At 33.5% G+C, this 15,145-nt stretch overlaps 1 protein-coding gene across 1 annotated transcript in view; it reads left to right on the top strand.

Annotated features, from left to right (window-relative positions):
- The window catches only part of LRRIQ1 (leucine rich repeats and IQ motif containing 1), a 138,749-nt gene that overhangs the window by 33,281 nt on the left and 90,323 nt on the right, over positions 1-15,145 (top strand). The window contains exons 11-14 of the mRNA XM_040989746.1: positions 3,150-3,343; positions 3,832-3,959; positions 8,866-8,939; positions 11,519-11,612. Of these exons, the coding sequence (XP_040845680.1) occupies positions 3,150-3,343; positions 3,832-3,959; positions 8,866-8,939; positions 11,519-11,612 (490 nt within the window). The remainder of the gene's footprint in view (positions 1-3,149; positions 3,344-3,831; positions 3,960-8,865; positions 8,940-11,518; positions 11,613-15,145) is intronic.

Below are 15,145 nucleotides of genomic sequence, written 5' to 3'. Positions count from 1 at the left end.
TGCACTGTCTTCACAGTCGTAGGCTTTTAGAGAGCAGATTGATCTTGGTTTTTTTTTAACCATTTTCCTAATTTTCCTTGAAACCTTCTATCTTAGAATGAAAAAGCTATGGCTTACATGTGCAGTGTTATCCACTTCAAATATAGAACACACCCTTATGATGAAGAACAGCGTCAGGTTTCCTCAAGTTTCTTAGTAGTTCAATGCCCATTTTTGTTACTCTTGGGTTGATCAGGCTTAAATACTAAATAATGGTTGACTGCAATAGTTTGCTTTTTTTTTATGATACTGCTTAACAAGTGATAATTGCTTTGATTTTATACCTATATAATGGATTCATGGAAGTATAAATGTGAAGATGAAATATTCCTCACTGTTATAAGACTTGAAATGATGGTTATTCCATCAAATCAGTGTCATTACTAAACTATTGAATAGACTATACTTTCTTTGTATGTTGGTGTACTTTAAATTTTGGTGTTATGTAATAAGCCTTATTGAATGGTCCTAGCCTAGTATATCACAAACTTGTTATATATACATATTTTTACATGGAAGCACTTAGTATATGTTTGAGGAATAGCAAAAAGGCCACCGCCATTGGAATGGGAGATAAATCAAGATCTCATTTAGGCTGTTTTCAAAATCTTGGAGCACCTTCTCTCTGTTATCAAAAAGCTCAGAAAGTGTTTCACACGTATTATCTCCACTTCCACTACGCTGGAATTCCCATTGTGATTTCTATGGCTTCTGGCTTAGTTTTTCCTCTGTCAAAAGTACAAAAGCTGCTTCATCACTGCCTGAGCCAAAGTTACCTTTGCTAACTCTGACACTATTGAGTATAGTCACTGTAAGTAGAAATGCCTTTCATAAATTTAAAGTGTATATTATTTTATTTTTATTCTTACTAAACTCTCTCTTCATCACAGAATTCTAGCTGCCTTTTTTGTTTCAGTTTTTCTTTTGTTTAATCTGTTCTTTAAATTTTCCTTTGCCAAATCTTTTGCCTTTCTGAAATGTGATGTGTAGTGCCTCATTGCTTTTTGGACTCAAGCTATTAGTTACCACAATTTTGAAATAGATGTCCTTTTGAAATGTATCTATAGTTTTAAAAATGTGTCTGATTTTTAAAAATATAAATAATTAGGACCCACCATGATGACTCAATTAGCTAATCTTCCCCTTGAAAGCCCTGGGATTGCATATGGGCACTGGCTCTTTTCCCAGCTGTTCCACTTCCCATCCATCTCCCTGCTTGTACCCTGGGAAAGCAGGGGAAAAGACCCAGAGCCTTGGGACCCTACACCCACGTGGTAGACCCCAAAGAAGCTCCTGGTGCCTGGCTTTGGATTGGCTTAGCTCTGGCAAATTGGCTCAATTGTGGCCATTTGGGAATTGAAACAGTGGATGGAAGATCTTTCTGTTTCTCCTCCTTTCTTTAAATCTGCCTTTCCAATATGAATAAATAAATCTTAAAAATACACATCAACAATTAAATGTTTTTGTGAGATGATGGCAATATTACATGCTTCATGGTATAAATTAACAAATTATCAGAAAAGAAATATTGGGTGAAATTATTTTGGGAAAATGTATTAATCAATTTCAAATATTCTTTATACAATTTGGTATCTGTTTCAGTCCATTATTAAATAACTTTGGTTTTGATTTTAAAAATACTTATGTAAGAATGAGATGGCATTTTGGGCACTAATAGTTAAGCTGCTATTTACAACACTGGTATCCCATGTTGGAGTACTGGTTTAAATACTAGCCCCTTCACTTCTAATCCAGCATTTGTGGTAATGTGTTAGGGAAGACCAAGGATAATGGCGCAAGTTTCTGGCTTCTGGCTTCAGTCTTAACCAGGCCCAGTTGTTGGCTGCAATTTGGGGACTGAAACAACAATAAAAATATTTCTCTCTCCCTCCTTCTCTGCCTTTCCCTTCCTCCTTCCCTTCCTCTCTTTCTCCCTCCCTCTCCTCCATTCCCTTTTTCTCTCTCCCTCTTGCTTCCTTTCCTTTGTTTTCCTTTCCCCACTCCCATTCTTTTGTCTCTGTGTCACACTTTCTTGTAAAATAAATCTTTTTAAAAGGCCAAAGGAATCCTTCCTGGAAAAGGATAGACACAATTGTGAATGATATTCATGATTGACACTGATCATTTTTTTTTAATGTTACTTCGAAGCAGGATAAATGAACACAATTAAAAAAAAAGTCAATTGCAACATTCAGGTTTAAAAAGTAACTTATGGGAGTTTGGCAAGAAAATTGACATAAAGACAAGTCAGATTTAGACCTGCTGACTCCTGTACCCATGATCTTCATAGAAGATGTTTTACTTACTTAGTATCTTGTTTTCAGTTTTCAGAAATGCTTATTTCAACTTCTAGAGTAAAACCTCCACAAAATATATATCTGAAATCCAAATAACGCTTTCTTTTTAAAAGGATGCATTTGTTTATTTGAAATGCAGACCAAAAAGGAGAGGGAAGGACGGAGGGACACACAGGTGCGTGCACGTACACAAACGCACAGAGGAAAAGAGAGAATGTTCCTTTTACTGGTTCACTCCCCCAATGCCATTAGTAATCATTGCTGTTCAGGGCTTCTGCCACGAGCTGGGAATGGATCAAAAGCTCTGCATGGAGTCAAGCTAGATTAGACATTCTGATATGTGCCATTGCTAGCAGCAACTTAACGTGCTGTGCCACAATTTTAAATTTTTAGTATCTTCCATGAAATGTCTACTGACTTCCTTAGCTGTTTTTTTTTTCCGTGCTAACTCCGATAATTCATTAAAACAGATCTTCAGTTTTGATTTGTGTAACCACTTAGATGTAGTTGCTAATATTTTATTGGTTCTGGTCCCATTGTGTTGACTTCATTTGAAAATCAGATGTAGCTATTCCAACGGCATGAAAATGATGAACTCCTCCACATGAAACTTGATGTATTTTTAAAAAATCCTGTCCCGTCCTTTTTCTATTATTTGAAAATAAAACTCAGTTTCCAGTGGATGCTTTATATGATTTTATTCAACCTTAATTTATACTTATTATTCTGAAAGATGCTGCTCAGGCATCAGTTTAAGTAATACACACATTGGAGTAAGAATGTACAAATGATAGTACAAAATTTCTCTTCTAGGTGGTTTAGGATCTTTGAAAAATCTTCAGCAACTAATTGTAGACCACAATCAGCTAATTAGTACAAAGGGTCTTTGTGACACACCCACCATTATTTACCTGGATTGCTCTTACAATCATCTGACTGATGTGGAAGGCCTTGAAAATTGTGGGCTGCTCCAAATATTGAACCTACGGGGGAATTACCTAAGTGAGGTAACTTCTTTGGATTGCTTGATTTGTGGTTGATGCAGTTTCTTTTTATGTAAGTACCAACTATTAATTTTAATACAATTTTGAATATTTTACCTTGTTCTTATGCAAACCAGTTGCATTTGATTTTCAATTTACTTTTAAATCTTCCACAAATTTTTCTGTTTAGGAAATGTTTAGTAGTTAGTAATATTTTATAGGGAACTAAAATGCCAATTTTTGTAATACTAAAATGTAATACAAATAAATTTTCAATTAGATGTCAGCGTATGTGGGAAAATTTATCCTGGAGAAAATTTTAATTGTTTTTGTCATGAAATAACTTTCAGAAGGAATACTAAAAATTAAGAAATTAATGAAGAGGAATTTTACTCCTACTACAAGTCTCATCATAATCTGTTACTAGGTTTAGTGTGTTACGTATTTTCTAGTTGGCTTGAAAGACAATGTATTTTGCATGCTATGAACTGATGACTCAAATTTGAATATAGCTCCCACCCTTGGACAATCATGTTCTTCTAAGAGAATTGTGCTTGGATGATAACAGCATTTCCACTGTGGAGGCATTTTCTTCATACTGGCTACCTTTACTGCAGAAACTTACCATCTCTCAAAACAGGTAAATACATGCTTTGCTTAAGCAATCAGTTCAGTGAATTTTTTTTTCTTAAAATCAATGTATAAAGGCCATATACAACCAAGAAAAGCTGGGTTTATCTAGCAGTTCAAGGGTAATGCATGCAATAAAATTAGTAAATAAATAACATTGATAACTTTAAAAACATTTAAAAGATTCAAGTGATATAATGTCACAACTTAGGAATTTATCAGTTTTAGTTGTCAGTATATCCTCCTCATTTTGTTTCCTCTCCAAGTTGTAGTTGTTGAAATCTCTCAGGGTAGTTTTGTTTATATTTGTAAAGAATATAGTATTCAGAAAATACAGGAGGTTCCTAATTTAATTCAGAAGGATGGCTCATGCTCTCAACTGGTACCTATTAAGCCTTGGAAAAAAACGAATTTCAACCTGCTCTCAACTTGCATGTCTTTTTGTAACTGTTAAGATGGATTTAAATTTGATTTCCCCAAGGATATAAAGTAACACTTAAAAAAAAAAGCCTTAACATTAAACTGAAACATGTACCTGGCCCACAAAATTCATTTGGGACCACCAAACATCTGGATCATTGTAAAAAATAACTGTCTAAAGTCAAAACAGGAGCAGAATGCATGTATCTCCTCTCTGCTTAATATTTAATCGAGACCTGTTTAATAAGATTAATTTGTTCTTCAGAGGCATATGGACTGGTATAAAAGGATCCATCTTCAATAAGAAATTGTTTCTTTTGATTAGACAATGCTTACAAAACCAAGCAAAAAAACAATTTAACATGTATCTCTAGTATTTCCCAAAACATACAAAATTATCTCCCAATCTCTACCATAGTGCTCCTACTTTGTGCATGTGTATCTTAGATGAGTTGACAACCACATATGAAACTTTGATGATTGAAAACTGACTCTGTATTTTAAAAAATCCTCTCAAATTGTTTTAAGATGTGAAAGCCAGATTTTAAAAATAAATTTGCTCCTTGTACCAATTACATGAGAAACCCTGTATAAGAATTTAGTAAACCATTAAACACAGTGGAACTTTTCACAATATTGTCTAGATAATAAATGTAATTTGAAAATGAAGCATCTGTATTTTAACCTTGTGCAATAGATCACTCAGGAATTGACATGTGGCACATTTTGTAGAACTGGATTCAAAACATATTAATAGGTATTAAAATATTTAAAGACATTCATATATTTAAATTATGAATGTATTTGGTAAAAGAATAGTTTTAATTTCTTGGGACAATTTAAATTAGCAAATAAATATTCTATTTCTAAATTTTAAAGCAATGCTATCTGATAGATTTTTTTAGGCTACCAGTGTGATATAATCATTCTCAGTATAATGGAGGTTATGCAAACCAGTTTAATCTTTTTAGTAATTGATAAACATTTCTGGCATAATTAGTGCAGATTATCCCAATTTATATTTGACCAGCCTTACAAGATTTCAAAATTGGTATAAGTTTGATATTTTGAGATATTAAAAATAGCTGTTATATATCCTTATTTTGAAAACTTAAGATAAAAACTTCTTAAGATAAAAGCTTCTTGGTCTTTTTTTCCATATAAAAAACTGTAATCACTATTTCATGCGTACCATTTGGAGATTGTTGATAGTGCTTTCGCTTATAATGTGGTAGTTTTTTAAGGGTCTCTCAAAGCTCTTTTCACAGGTAACCTTGCATTTCTGAGTGGATGGAGGGAGAAACCCTAATGGCACCAGGTGAAAGTTGACGTATAGAATATTAAAATGATTTCTTTATAAAATAGTTTTAAATTGATCATCAGTCTTAAGATATTACATGTCCCAAGCCAGATATTTTGAATTTCAGAATTTATTCATCTTACATTGTGCTTTAATTATGCACTGACTCTAAACAATCTTGTCAGATTTTGATAATATACAGAGTCAGCGCATCTGGGTTTGAATTTTTAATCTACAACTTATCAGTAAGTTGATGCTGAATGACTCTCTCCTCAGAATTTAAGCCTCACTTTTTCTTCCTGTATGAAATAAGTGCCGTTGCCATGTTACCTACTTAATCTCCTTTGGCAAACCTGAGAAGCATGCGTTAAATGTGCTTCTTGGTTTTGTGATTAGTCTGGGCTTTGCATGGCATGTATTTTCCCTTGATTTTCGATAAATATTTTTATCACAAGGAAAGAATTATGCATCCGTATGTTTTTTTTCAATAAATGGAATACATATAAAGAATGGTACTTAGTACATATTGTTTGAAATATTTGTTTAAAGCAAACTTCTGTTTTGAATTTTCATTAGGACATGTAGCTGTTTTAAGTTTGACTCAGTGGAGTTGTGACTGGAAGACTCTGGCTTCATATGACTTTCTATTTCCAGTGGAAACCAGCCCCAATGGCTGTTCATTGTACAAATCTTTTGCTTTTTGTCATCTTTGAAATTTATATCTTTTTAATGCCCAGGGCTAATGTGACAAGGTCAAACGGTATTAGGTTTTCACTAATGTCCTTTGTCTTTCTGGTTTGAATTTTCTTAGAAAAAAAAATATACACAGAATGTCAGTGAGAGGAAAAGTTCTAGAGGCTTAAAAGGAGGATTCTACTATTAGATTTCTTCCATCCTAATGAATAGTCATAAAAAGGAATGAATAGCCTGTTTTCTTGATTAAAATTTCATAAAGCAATGGAGCATTTAAAGAAAATCATAGTTAGCTGAAAAGACAAAATTCTGTGGTATTACAAAAAAAATGTTTGGTTAAGGCATTTGATTTGTTTTTTTGCAAAGGGGATTTTTAATGGATATTTAACTCTAAAATATCAATTATTTTAATTTTGTATCTTTATATAACCTGTCACTGTATCAGTGGTTGATTTAAAACATGAACTGTTGTGGGAGAAATGCTAATGGACTTAGCTGATCCTTAGTATTTTAAAATCCCTTGAGTAGAGGGACAAAGGTTTTGTATAAATATAGTAAAGAAACAATGCAGATAAGAATTCTTTTGTTAGTGAATAAACATTTGCACTTAAAAGTTTAAGTGAAAAAAAAATTATTGCTTGTCATAATTGTCTAGAAGTAGAAAATATCATAGATTCAAATCCACTATTTGTATATTAACAGGTGTTTAGTCTTTCCTTTGATTCCCTCTCTTCATCCCTATCTCTCCAACTTATCTGTGCCTCTTCTCCTCTCCCTTACTTCTTTTTCTCTCTCCTTCCTTCCTTCCCTCCTTCCTTCCTTCCTTCAGCAAATGTAACATTTATGTAAAAATAGTTATTAGCTGTACATAAAAATAGTGAAGTGTAAACACAAATGCATAGCCAATACCTTCTCAGTGTTTCTTTTGTTACCTTGGAATTCTCCCCTTAGAGTCTGTTTTTAGGAAGTAGTATTATATAGATTTTACACAAACAGTAATATCGTATGTCTAAGTGGTAATACGGCACCTCATAGTATTATATAGGTTTGATGTGATTAATGTTGTTGTAGGGATTGGCAGCATTTACAGAGATATCTTTCAAGCCTTAATATTCAGTGTTTTTTTTTAAAAATCAGGAGTATCTTCGTTTTCATTACTAATTCAGAACAGAATAATATAAAAGAGGAGTCGAGGTAAATTTCAAGGGTTAGTCTCCTGCTGAATACATGAGACTTCCAGTTGTAGTGTTTCTCTGTGAGCTTCTGACCCTGGAATAAAAAGCAATTTTGTTTTATTTTTGTTTTGTTTTGATCTTAGCAAGGGGGTTGTAGAAATGTAGGGATGAAGGATGGTGACAACTGGAGGGACAGTGTTAAAAATAGGAAAGAAAAAAATACAACTTAGTACATTTTTTTCCTTTTTTTTAAAATCAGATATACTGCATTAGCTGAAATGCATTTTGAACAGTTGTGGAATTCCAACATTTTGGGGCAAGATTGACTCAGATATTTTGTCAGGTTTTGCCTTATTTAAAGATCCAGACAAACTGGCTTAGTTTTGACCTCCACATTTCTACAGTTATGAAATATTAAGTTACAGAATAAACATAGCCTTGTCTTAGTGAATAGGCACAGAAAGTGAAGTCATTTTCCATCTTTATAATTCTGTTTCAGTAATGTATATATTTTACAAATAATTTACATGTCTTGTCTGAATATGTCTTAAAAATGCTAACTTATGATTATACAAAGTTGTAATGATTTGCTGCTTAAAAGTAGTTTTTAAAAGTTCCTATATTGAAGAAAGTTCATTATTAGAATTTTAACATGCATGATTTATATTGTTGATTTTAAATATCAGTTATTTATGCCTAATTTAATCCCATTCTGTTAGTGAGTTGTTTTATTTCATTTCTTGCCTATTAATATATTTCCAATTTAAGGCCAATGTAATTGCTCTGTAGAACGTTGAATCCTTATATCATCTAGATTGCTTTTATCATAGTATGAAATTGTTAAGCAAAAAAAATTTAGCGTGGAAAAGCAAAACTAAAAATTCTACGCAGTAATGGTTTTGAAAAGTGGATATGATTATTTTTCTGCTTTTACCCTAATGATTTAGTTATGTGTTCAAGCTACAGAGAAAAAATAGATAATACGTACTCTCTGTATATTTAGATATATAAAATTGAAACAAAGCCAAATAATTAGAACAAAATACTTGTTTATTTGATAAATGTATAAAGTCTTTTGTATTTGTGATTGAAATTGGCAGTCCTACAATAATTTCCCAATAAAATGAACAGAAATCTTCCATTATAAATTCTTAGAATTCTATAATCACTGCGTCATAGCAAATAGTTAATGTTTCATAATAGTATGCATAATTACATATGGCTTTATGAAGTACATATTTATATTGTTATATTGATAATATTAACAACAATGTAATTTGAAACTTTTGTGAATTCTGGATTTTATTTATTTATATTTTTGGTTTCAGTTTGACGAAAGTTGCACCACTTTTTCATTTGGTTTCTTTGGAAAAACTAGATTTCAGCAACAATTGCCTTTCTGGTAAGTATACAGTAATGTACAACCTTTTTTTAAAAAAAGCAGGATTATGAGTTTCTGTTCCAAATATGAACAGAAGTTATTTTGAATATATATGTTAATGACATTTGTAAATGTAAATGTACAAAAATACTACATGCTGAAATTATTCAGTTAAATTTTTCTTCCTACTTTTAATATCATATTATTTCTAAACTTTGATATCAGGCCTAGGCAAATGTCTCAATTATTTAAATAGTCAAAAGTAATATCAGTTTTGCCTATTCAACAGATACCGTAATGAAGGTAGGTAAACAAGCCAGCCTGACTTCATTTGTAAATGGTATCTGAGTCTCATGAACTGAACTGACTTAATCGCCACCCTCTTCCTAAACATTCTCATTTCCATTCCTCACCTCCTAGACACAGCTGCAGTGTGACTTTGTCATCATAGATTAATTTTGGCTTTAAATTTCTGTGCTCAGTGTGTTTTGCCCTTAGCTTTCCTTGTTCTGTATTCAAATGACATCGTAGCATATTGTCTTTGTCAGTATTTGTTCTTGTTTTTTGCTGTTAAGTTACATTAATGTATCACAGTCTCTTTATCCACTCACCCGGTTGCTCAGGCTTTAGAATGAGGTTTGAGGCTACTCTGACTATAGCATTCCTTTAGTAATTCTTACACAGAAGTTTTTAGACTTCTCATGCCTAAGTGTTTTACAGTAAAATTGATAGGAAATAAAACAGCTCTGTGTGTGTGTATGTGTGTGTGTGTGTGTGTGTTTAAAGAAACTAAGAGTTTATTTCCCAAAGTTGTTGTAATATTTTACAAACCCATCAGAAGGTTTGAAATTTCCACATGCTCCATTATACAATGTTAATATTTTGCTGTATTACCTCATTGTGGCTCTGATGTAAAATTTCTTGATTAAGGTATTTACCTTATTTGCACATGTTTATTGATGTGTTCTTTGTTTGAATGTTTCATCATTCAAGATATTGGTCATTCACTTTATTGATATATAGATTTTTTATATATACATATGAAAATCTCTGTCAAATATATAGTTAAACATTTTCTCCCCACGCTGTTTTACCTATTAATTTTTAATGACATATTTTAATGAACAGTTGTGTTTAATTTTGTTGAAGTATATCTTACATAATTATTTTTATAGTTACTTTCTATGTTCTTTGTAATAAATATTTTGTACCCACAGATGGAAAACTCCCTATGCTTTCTTTTAAAAGCTTTGTACTTTCATCTATTCCGTTTAATCCTGATTCATGTTAAATTGATTTTTATATATGATGTAAATTATAAGTTGAGTTCATTATATGAATGTCCAGTTGTTTTAACAACATTTATTAAATAAAGTTTTCCATCATTGAATTCCCTTGGCATATTTATAAAATGTTGTTTTATGCTTGGTTATGTTGGGATGTTCTTCTGTTAAATGCTTTTCTCTTCATAATAGTCCAAGTTAGTATAAATCTTATGTGTCTTGACCATTGTGGATAAAACTCTTTATTGAGTCAATAGACTGTCTTACTGTAAAAAGCATATTTTATTCTAGTAGAAATCAGTTGGTGGATAATTGTTTTTCTATCAGCATTCTTAGAGTATGTCATTTTATTTGACAAGTTTTAGTGCATTTCTCTGCCACAAAGGGTGGGCTTATGCCTAGTGTGTAATGTTTCTGGGTAGCACCTGAGTCACTGCGATGCCCGTTCAGGTCTGGTGTAGAACTTCCCACTGCTGTGTGAAGTCAGGCATGGACTTGCAGCTTTTGTTCCAGCTGCAGGTGATCTCTGCTCCTTTTGCAGTCTTGTGCACTCTGTGTGCACTCTGTGTGCTGTATAGTGCTTTTCCAAGGGCTTGCAGTCCTTCTTCGTAACAATTTCCCATGCTGCCTTCCTGTCATAACCATACAGCTTCTTCTAAGCACTTTTTCTGTACAAATACTAGCCTCAGTGGTAGCTTTAGCTCCATAGGCAAGCAAAGTAGACTCTGGAGCTCTTTGCAACTTGGAAGCCTGTGACCTCGGAGCGCTTGTATGTTCACGTTTGAGTGTATTCGTTTCTTGCAATGTCGGACTTACAAACAGGAATTTTGTTATGTATTGAATGGCTTTATGGTTGTCTTCTATAGAAAAGTACTTCAACGTAAGTTGTTCTGTACTGTACTCTAGATTTACCTCTTTTACTTGTTTGCTGTTTGAGGATAGAATGTCATGTAGTTGTGTTAAAAACTGTATATTTGGGTTTACTATCTATACTGTTATTTTAGTTATTGCTTTTTCATATTCTGTATTTACAATCTGATAAAATGTTTCTGAGTTACTTATGAACATTTAAATTTCTACTCTGGTAAACTTCAGTTGTCAAGCAAAGAATGAGTCCACACAACTACTAGATGGTAGAAACACTTAGTATAAGTAGTTTGTGTTCTTAAAAGAATCTCATTTAAAAATCATTTAATGTTCTGTAGGAGATATAAAAGTGTTTTTCTTTAAAAGCTGACTGAAAATAAAACAGTCCTTGAGTTATATTTCTTTGCTTGTGATAACTTCTACCATAATGATTATTTTTATATATTGTAGATCTTACAAATGCTATAAAATCGCTTGAGGCATGCTACTCTCTCCGTGAATTATCTCTTACTGGAAACCCACTTCTTCAAGAAATAAACTGGAGGTAAAGCATTGCTGAATGTCCCTTGTTATAGTTACAGTAAACCACAGTATTCTATAAAGATGAAATACTTGGAAAAAGAGGTGTTTATTTATTATTCAATTATTGTGAGCCAAAGTCTGTATTCTCACTAAACTAAGCTCATTTTTGCTTTTTACTGGTTAAGCTTCTTATTTCATGAAGTATCAAGCCTTTCACTGAAGTTTAAATCTAAAACATGTTGCCTTAAAAGTTAACAACAGCAAAAAAAAAAAAAAAGATGGGAAGAGGAGAGGGAGAGAGGTGTGTATAACATTCAGATGCCTCTCTAGTTCCTCCGTTAGCTGTTTGATGTTGTATGAGTTATTTAACTTTTTTGTGTCTCAGTTTATTCATCAGTAAAATGCATATAATAGTATTACTGATCTCAATATGGAATATGAGTTATCCTGGATACCAAAGAAACAAAAAAAACCAAAAACAAAGGAAACCAAAACACAAAGAAACCCGAGAAATCTATACAGTTTAACCAAACAGGCATTTATTTCTTGTTTAAGTTCTCTCTCAGGCTTCTTCCAGTCTATAGGCTGCAGCAATATGATTTCAACGGCATCTGGAATATTTTAGTTAGTAGACTGTGTTGAGAGATCATAGTAAAAGCACTAATGATATTTAACCCTTCTGTTTTTGCAAGTGGCAGTGACCCCATATTTCCCATTGGCTGCAGCCTGTCCTATGGCCAAACTAACTGTGTGAGAACCCAGGAAATGTATATGACAACAATTTCAGGGAACACCAGTGGTGTCTGTGTGGACTAGGTTACTACATGGAAGCATTTTGTAGTGGCACCTATCATGTAATCACCTAAAAAATGTCAGCCATGAACAGGTGTTTTATACAACAGTTAACTTGTTGATTAGGTGCCTAGGTTTAAGCCCTGGCTCCATTCCAAGTTCCAGAAGCTAGAAGCACTTGGCCCTTGCCACCCATGTGAGAGACCCTGATGGAGTTCTGGGCTCCTGGCTACATTTAATATGTTTTCTGTTTTAATAAATTAGAGATAGATTTTCGATTGCTATGTGAAAAGGAAAAGTGATATTTTTCAGTAGCATACTGAGACAGGAGTTTAGGTAGCAAGTAATGATATTGCAAGTTATTACAGGTTCAGACATAATGAAGCAGCAGAATAAAATAGTTGAAATAGCCCAAAATTGTTAATTGTTTTAGTTTTTTTAAGTTTAGACCAAAAATTGTTTTGCAAAATTTTTACACAGATTCTTCTTTACACACACACGCACACACACACACGGAGTTTGTATAGTAATGCATGTACACAGATTTGCTTATTTTGGTGAAGTGTAAAAATTAAGTAGGTGAGATTAAATAGCATGTGTTAGGTTTGATATGTCTGCACAGGTAGATTTTTCAAAATATCAAAGTTTATTCACCAAAATTATTAAATTATGGAGTTGGCAAGGTCCCCTATGTGTGCACGTGCCTTGGCCTGACCCAGGTTCCCCTTCTCAACCACCCAATTTCACCTCATCAATCTCACCCAGTCTCACTCACCTGCCTGTGAGCACAGTGGCCCAGTCTGTGGACACCCCCAAAAGTTGCTTCTCCCATATTAACATGCGTTCAGCCCCTCCCTCTCCAGCATGTCTCCAGGGATTCTGGAACCCTCTTCCCACCCTTCCACCTGGGCTGGGGTGACTTTCCCAGCAAGGCATTCCCTGTCTTCTCCATATATCTTCAAAATAAATAGATAAAATAAAATAGATTGGGCCACTATGCTGGTATACTGGCATGGTTAACACAGATTTGGCATTAATCAGATGCCAGAATGCATGCCTGTCAGTTACTGGCTGCTTTTTCCCATCAGTGTAACACTTGCCTAGGACAAGACAACCTGTTTGCAGCTAAGGACAAGTAGTTACTATTGGGCCTTTTGTTACAATAATGAAAAACTAGCAGAACAGCTGATATTATTTAAAATGAAAACATCAGACGGTTTATTCTAGATAATTCTTTGATTTTTGTAGTAACTATATATTCCAAGCACATGATAGAAATTTTAAAAAATCTATTGTTGGCCTCATTATTTAGAGTAGGATCTTTAGGGATCTCTATTAAGCATAGAAGACAGAATATTAATTTTCCATCCAAAGATATAACACATCATCAAGTTCAACAACTAGAAACAACCTTCGTGAGAAAAACAAGCTGTGAAGTTGTTAATCTTTCACTGTTTTGCTTGGAGCAAAAACTCCTAATTTTATTTAGCAAAATTAACTTATAAAACATACTAATATAAATCTGTTAGGAATTTTTTAAGATAATTCAGATTTAATTGCTCTCACAAAATATCTCTGAAATTTATGTTTCTGAAGAAAATGCATAATAAATAATAATGAAAGAAAAGGAATAATTTTATAATATCAATATGTATAAGCCTTTCATTTGTCTCATTTCTTTTTTATTTTAAAGATGTATTTATTATTATTACAAAGTTAGATATACAGAGAGCTGGAGAGACAGAGAGGAAGATCTTCCATCTGATGATTCACTCCCCAAGTGAGTGCAGCGGCTGGTGCTGTGCCGTGCCGATTCGAAGCCAGGAGCCAGGAACCCCCTCCAGGTCTCCCACGCGGGTGCAGGGTCCCAAAGCTTCGGGCCATCCTTGACTGCTTTCCCAGGCCACAAGCAGGGAGCTGGATGGGAAGTGGAGCTGCCAGGACTAGAACCGTCACCCATATGGGATCTCAGCGTGTTCAAGGCGAGGACTTAAGCCGCTAGGCCACGCCTCCGGGCCCCTTTGTCTCATTTCTATATCTAAATGAAAATTTTTCTGAGCTAGAGTAATTCCAACATGAAAATATTAGCTCTCAAATTTACTTGGATCAGTTGGCCTGGCATTGCTTTAATTATTTAAAGAAGTGATTAGTTTATCTGAAGGATTTAAAATCCAACTCTATAAAATATGACCTTGTGAATGAAAAGATCAACTCAAACTTTAAGCAATGTGTTCCAATGAATTATGCATAGCACCTTGAATGCCAATGAAGGGATTAGTTACAGATTTGTCCCAACTGGTTTCTTTCTTTCACGTTTAGTTAGTGATAATGTGGACAAAACTGATGTAGTAAAAAATCACTTTTTAAAACTTAACCCATAGGCTCTGTTTGGAATCTCCTTGGGGAATATGTTTCATTCACTAATGATTAATAGTGCTTCCTAAGTGGCAGAATGTTCACCAGGAAGTTTTCACTAAATGAAATATTGATGCAGCTCTTGACTGGGAGGAGCCCAGCTGGAAAAACCCATGCTAGGAACTCACAGTGCTGTTATACTTTGTTTCCAACATTGATCACTTAGCTAGAGCATTTTCTACTATATTCATCTTAAGCCCCTATAGAACTGTATTTTTAACTCAAGGCCAATCCATGTACTTATTGTGAAGATCTGAAGTCTGTCTTAAAAAAAAGTTATGGAAGAAAATGTATGAAATAAAACATTAAATCCAAGATGGAGGATGATTTTCTAAATCCCAATTTAAC

This window comes from Ochotona curzoniae, unplaced genomic scaffold (genome assembly GCF_017591425.1).
Source record: "Ochotona curzoniae isolate NIBS_2020 unplaced genomic scaffold, NIBS_Ocur_1.0 contig_1014, whole genome shotgun sequence".
Classification (NCBI taxonomy): domain Eukaryota; kingdom Metazoa; phylum Chordata; class Mammalia; order Lagomorpha; family Ochotonidae; genus Ochotona; species Ochotona curzoniae.
This window is presented reverse-complemented; position numbering and strand designations above follow the sequence as displayed.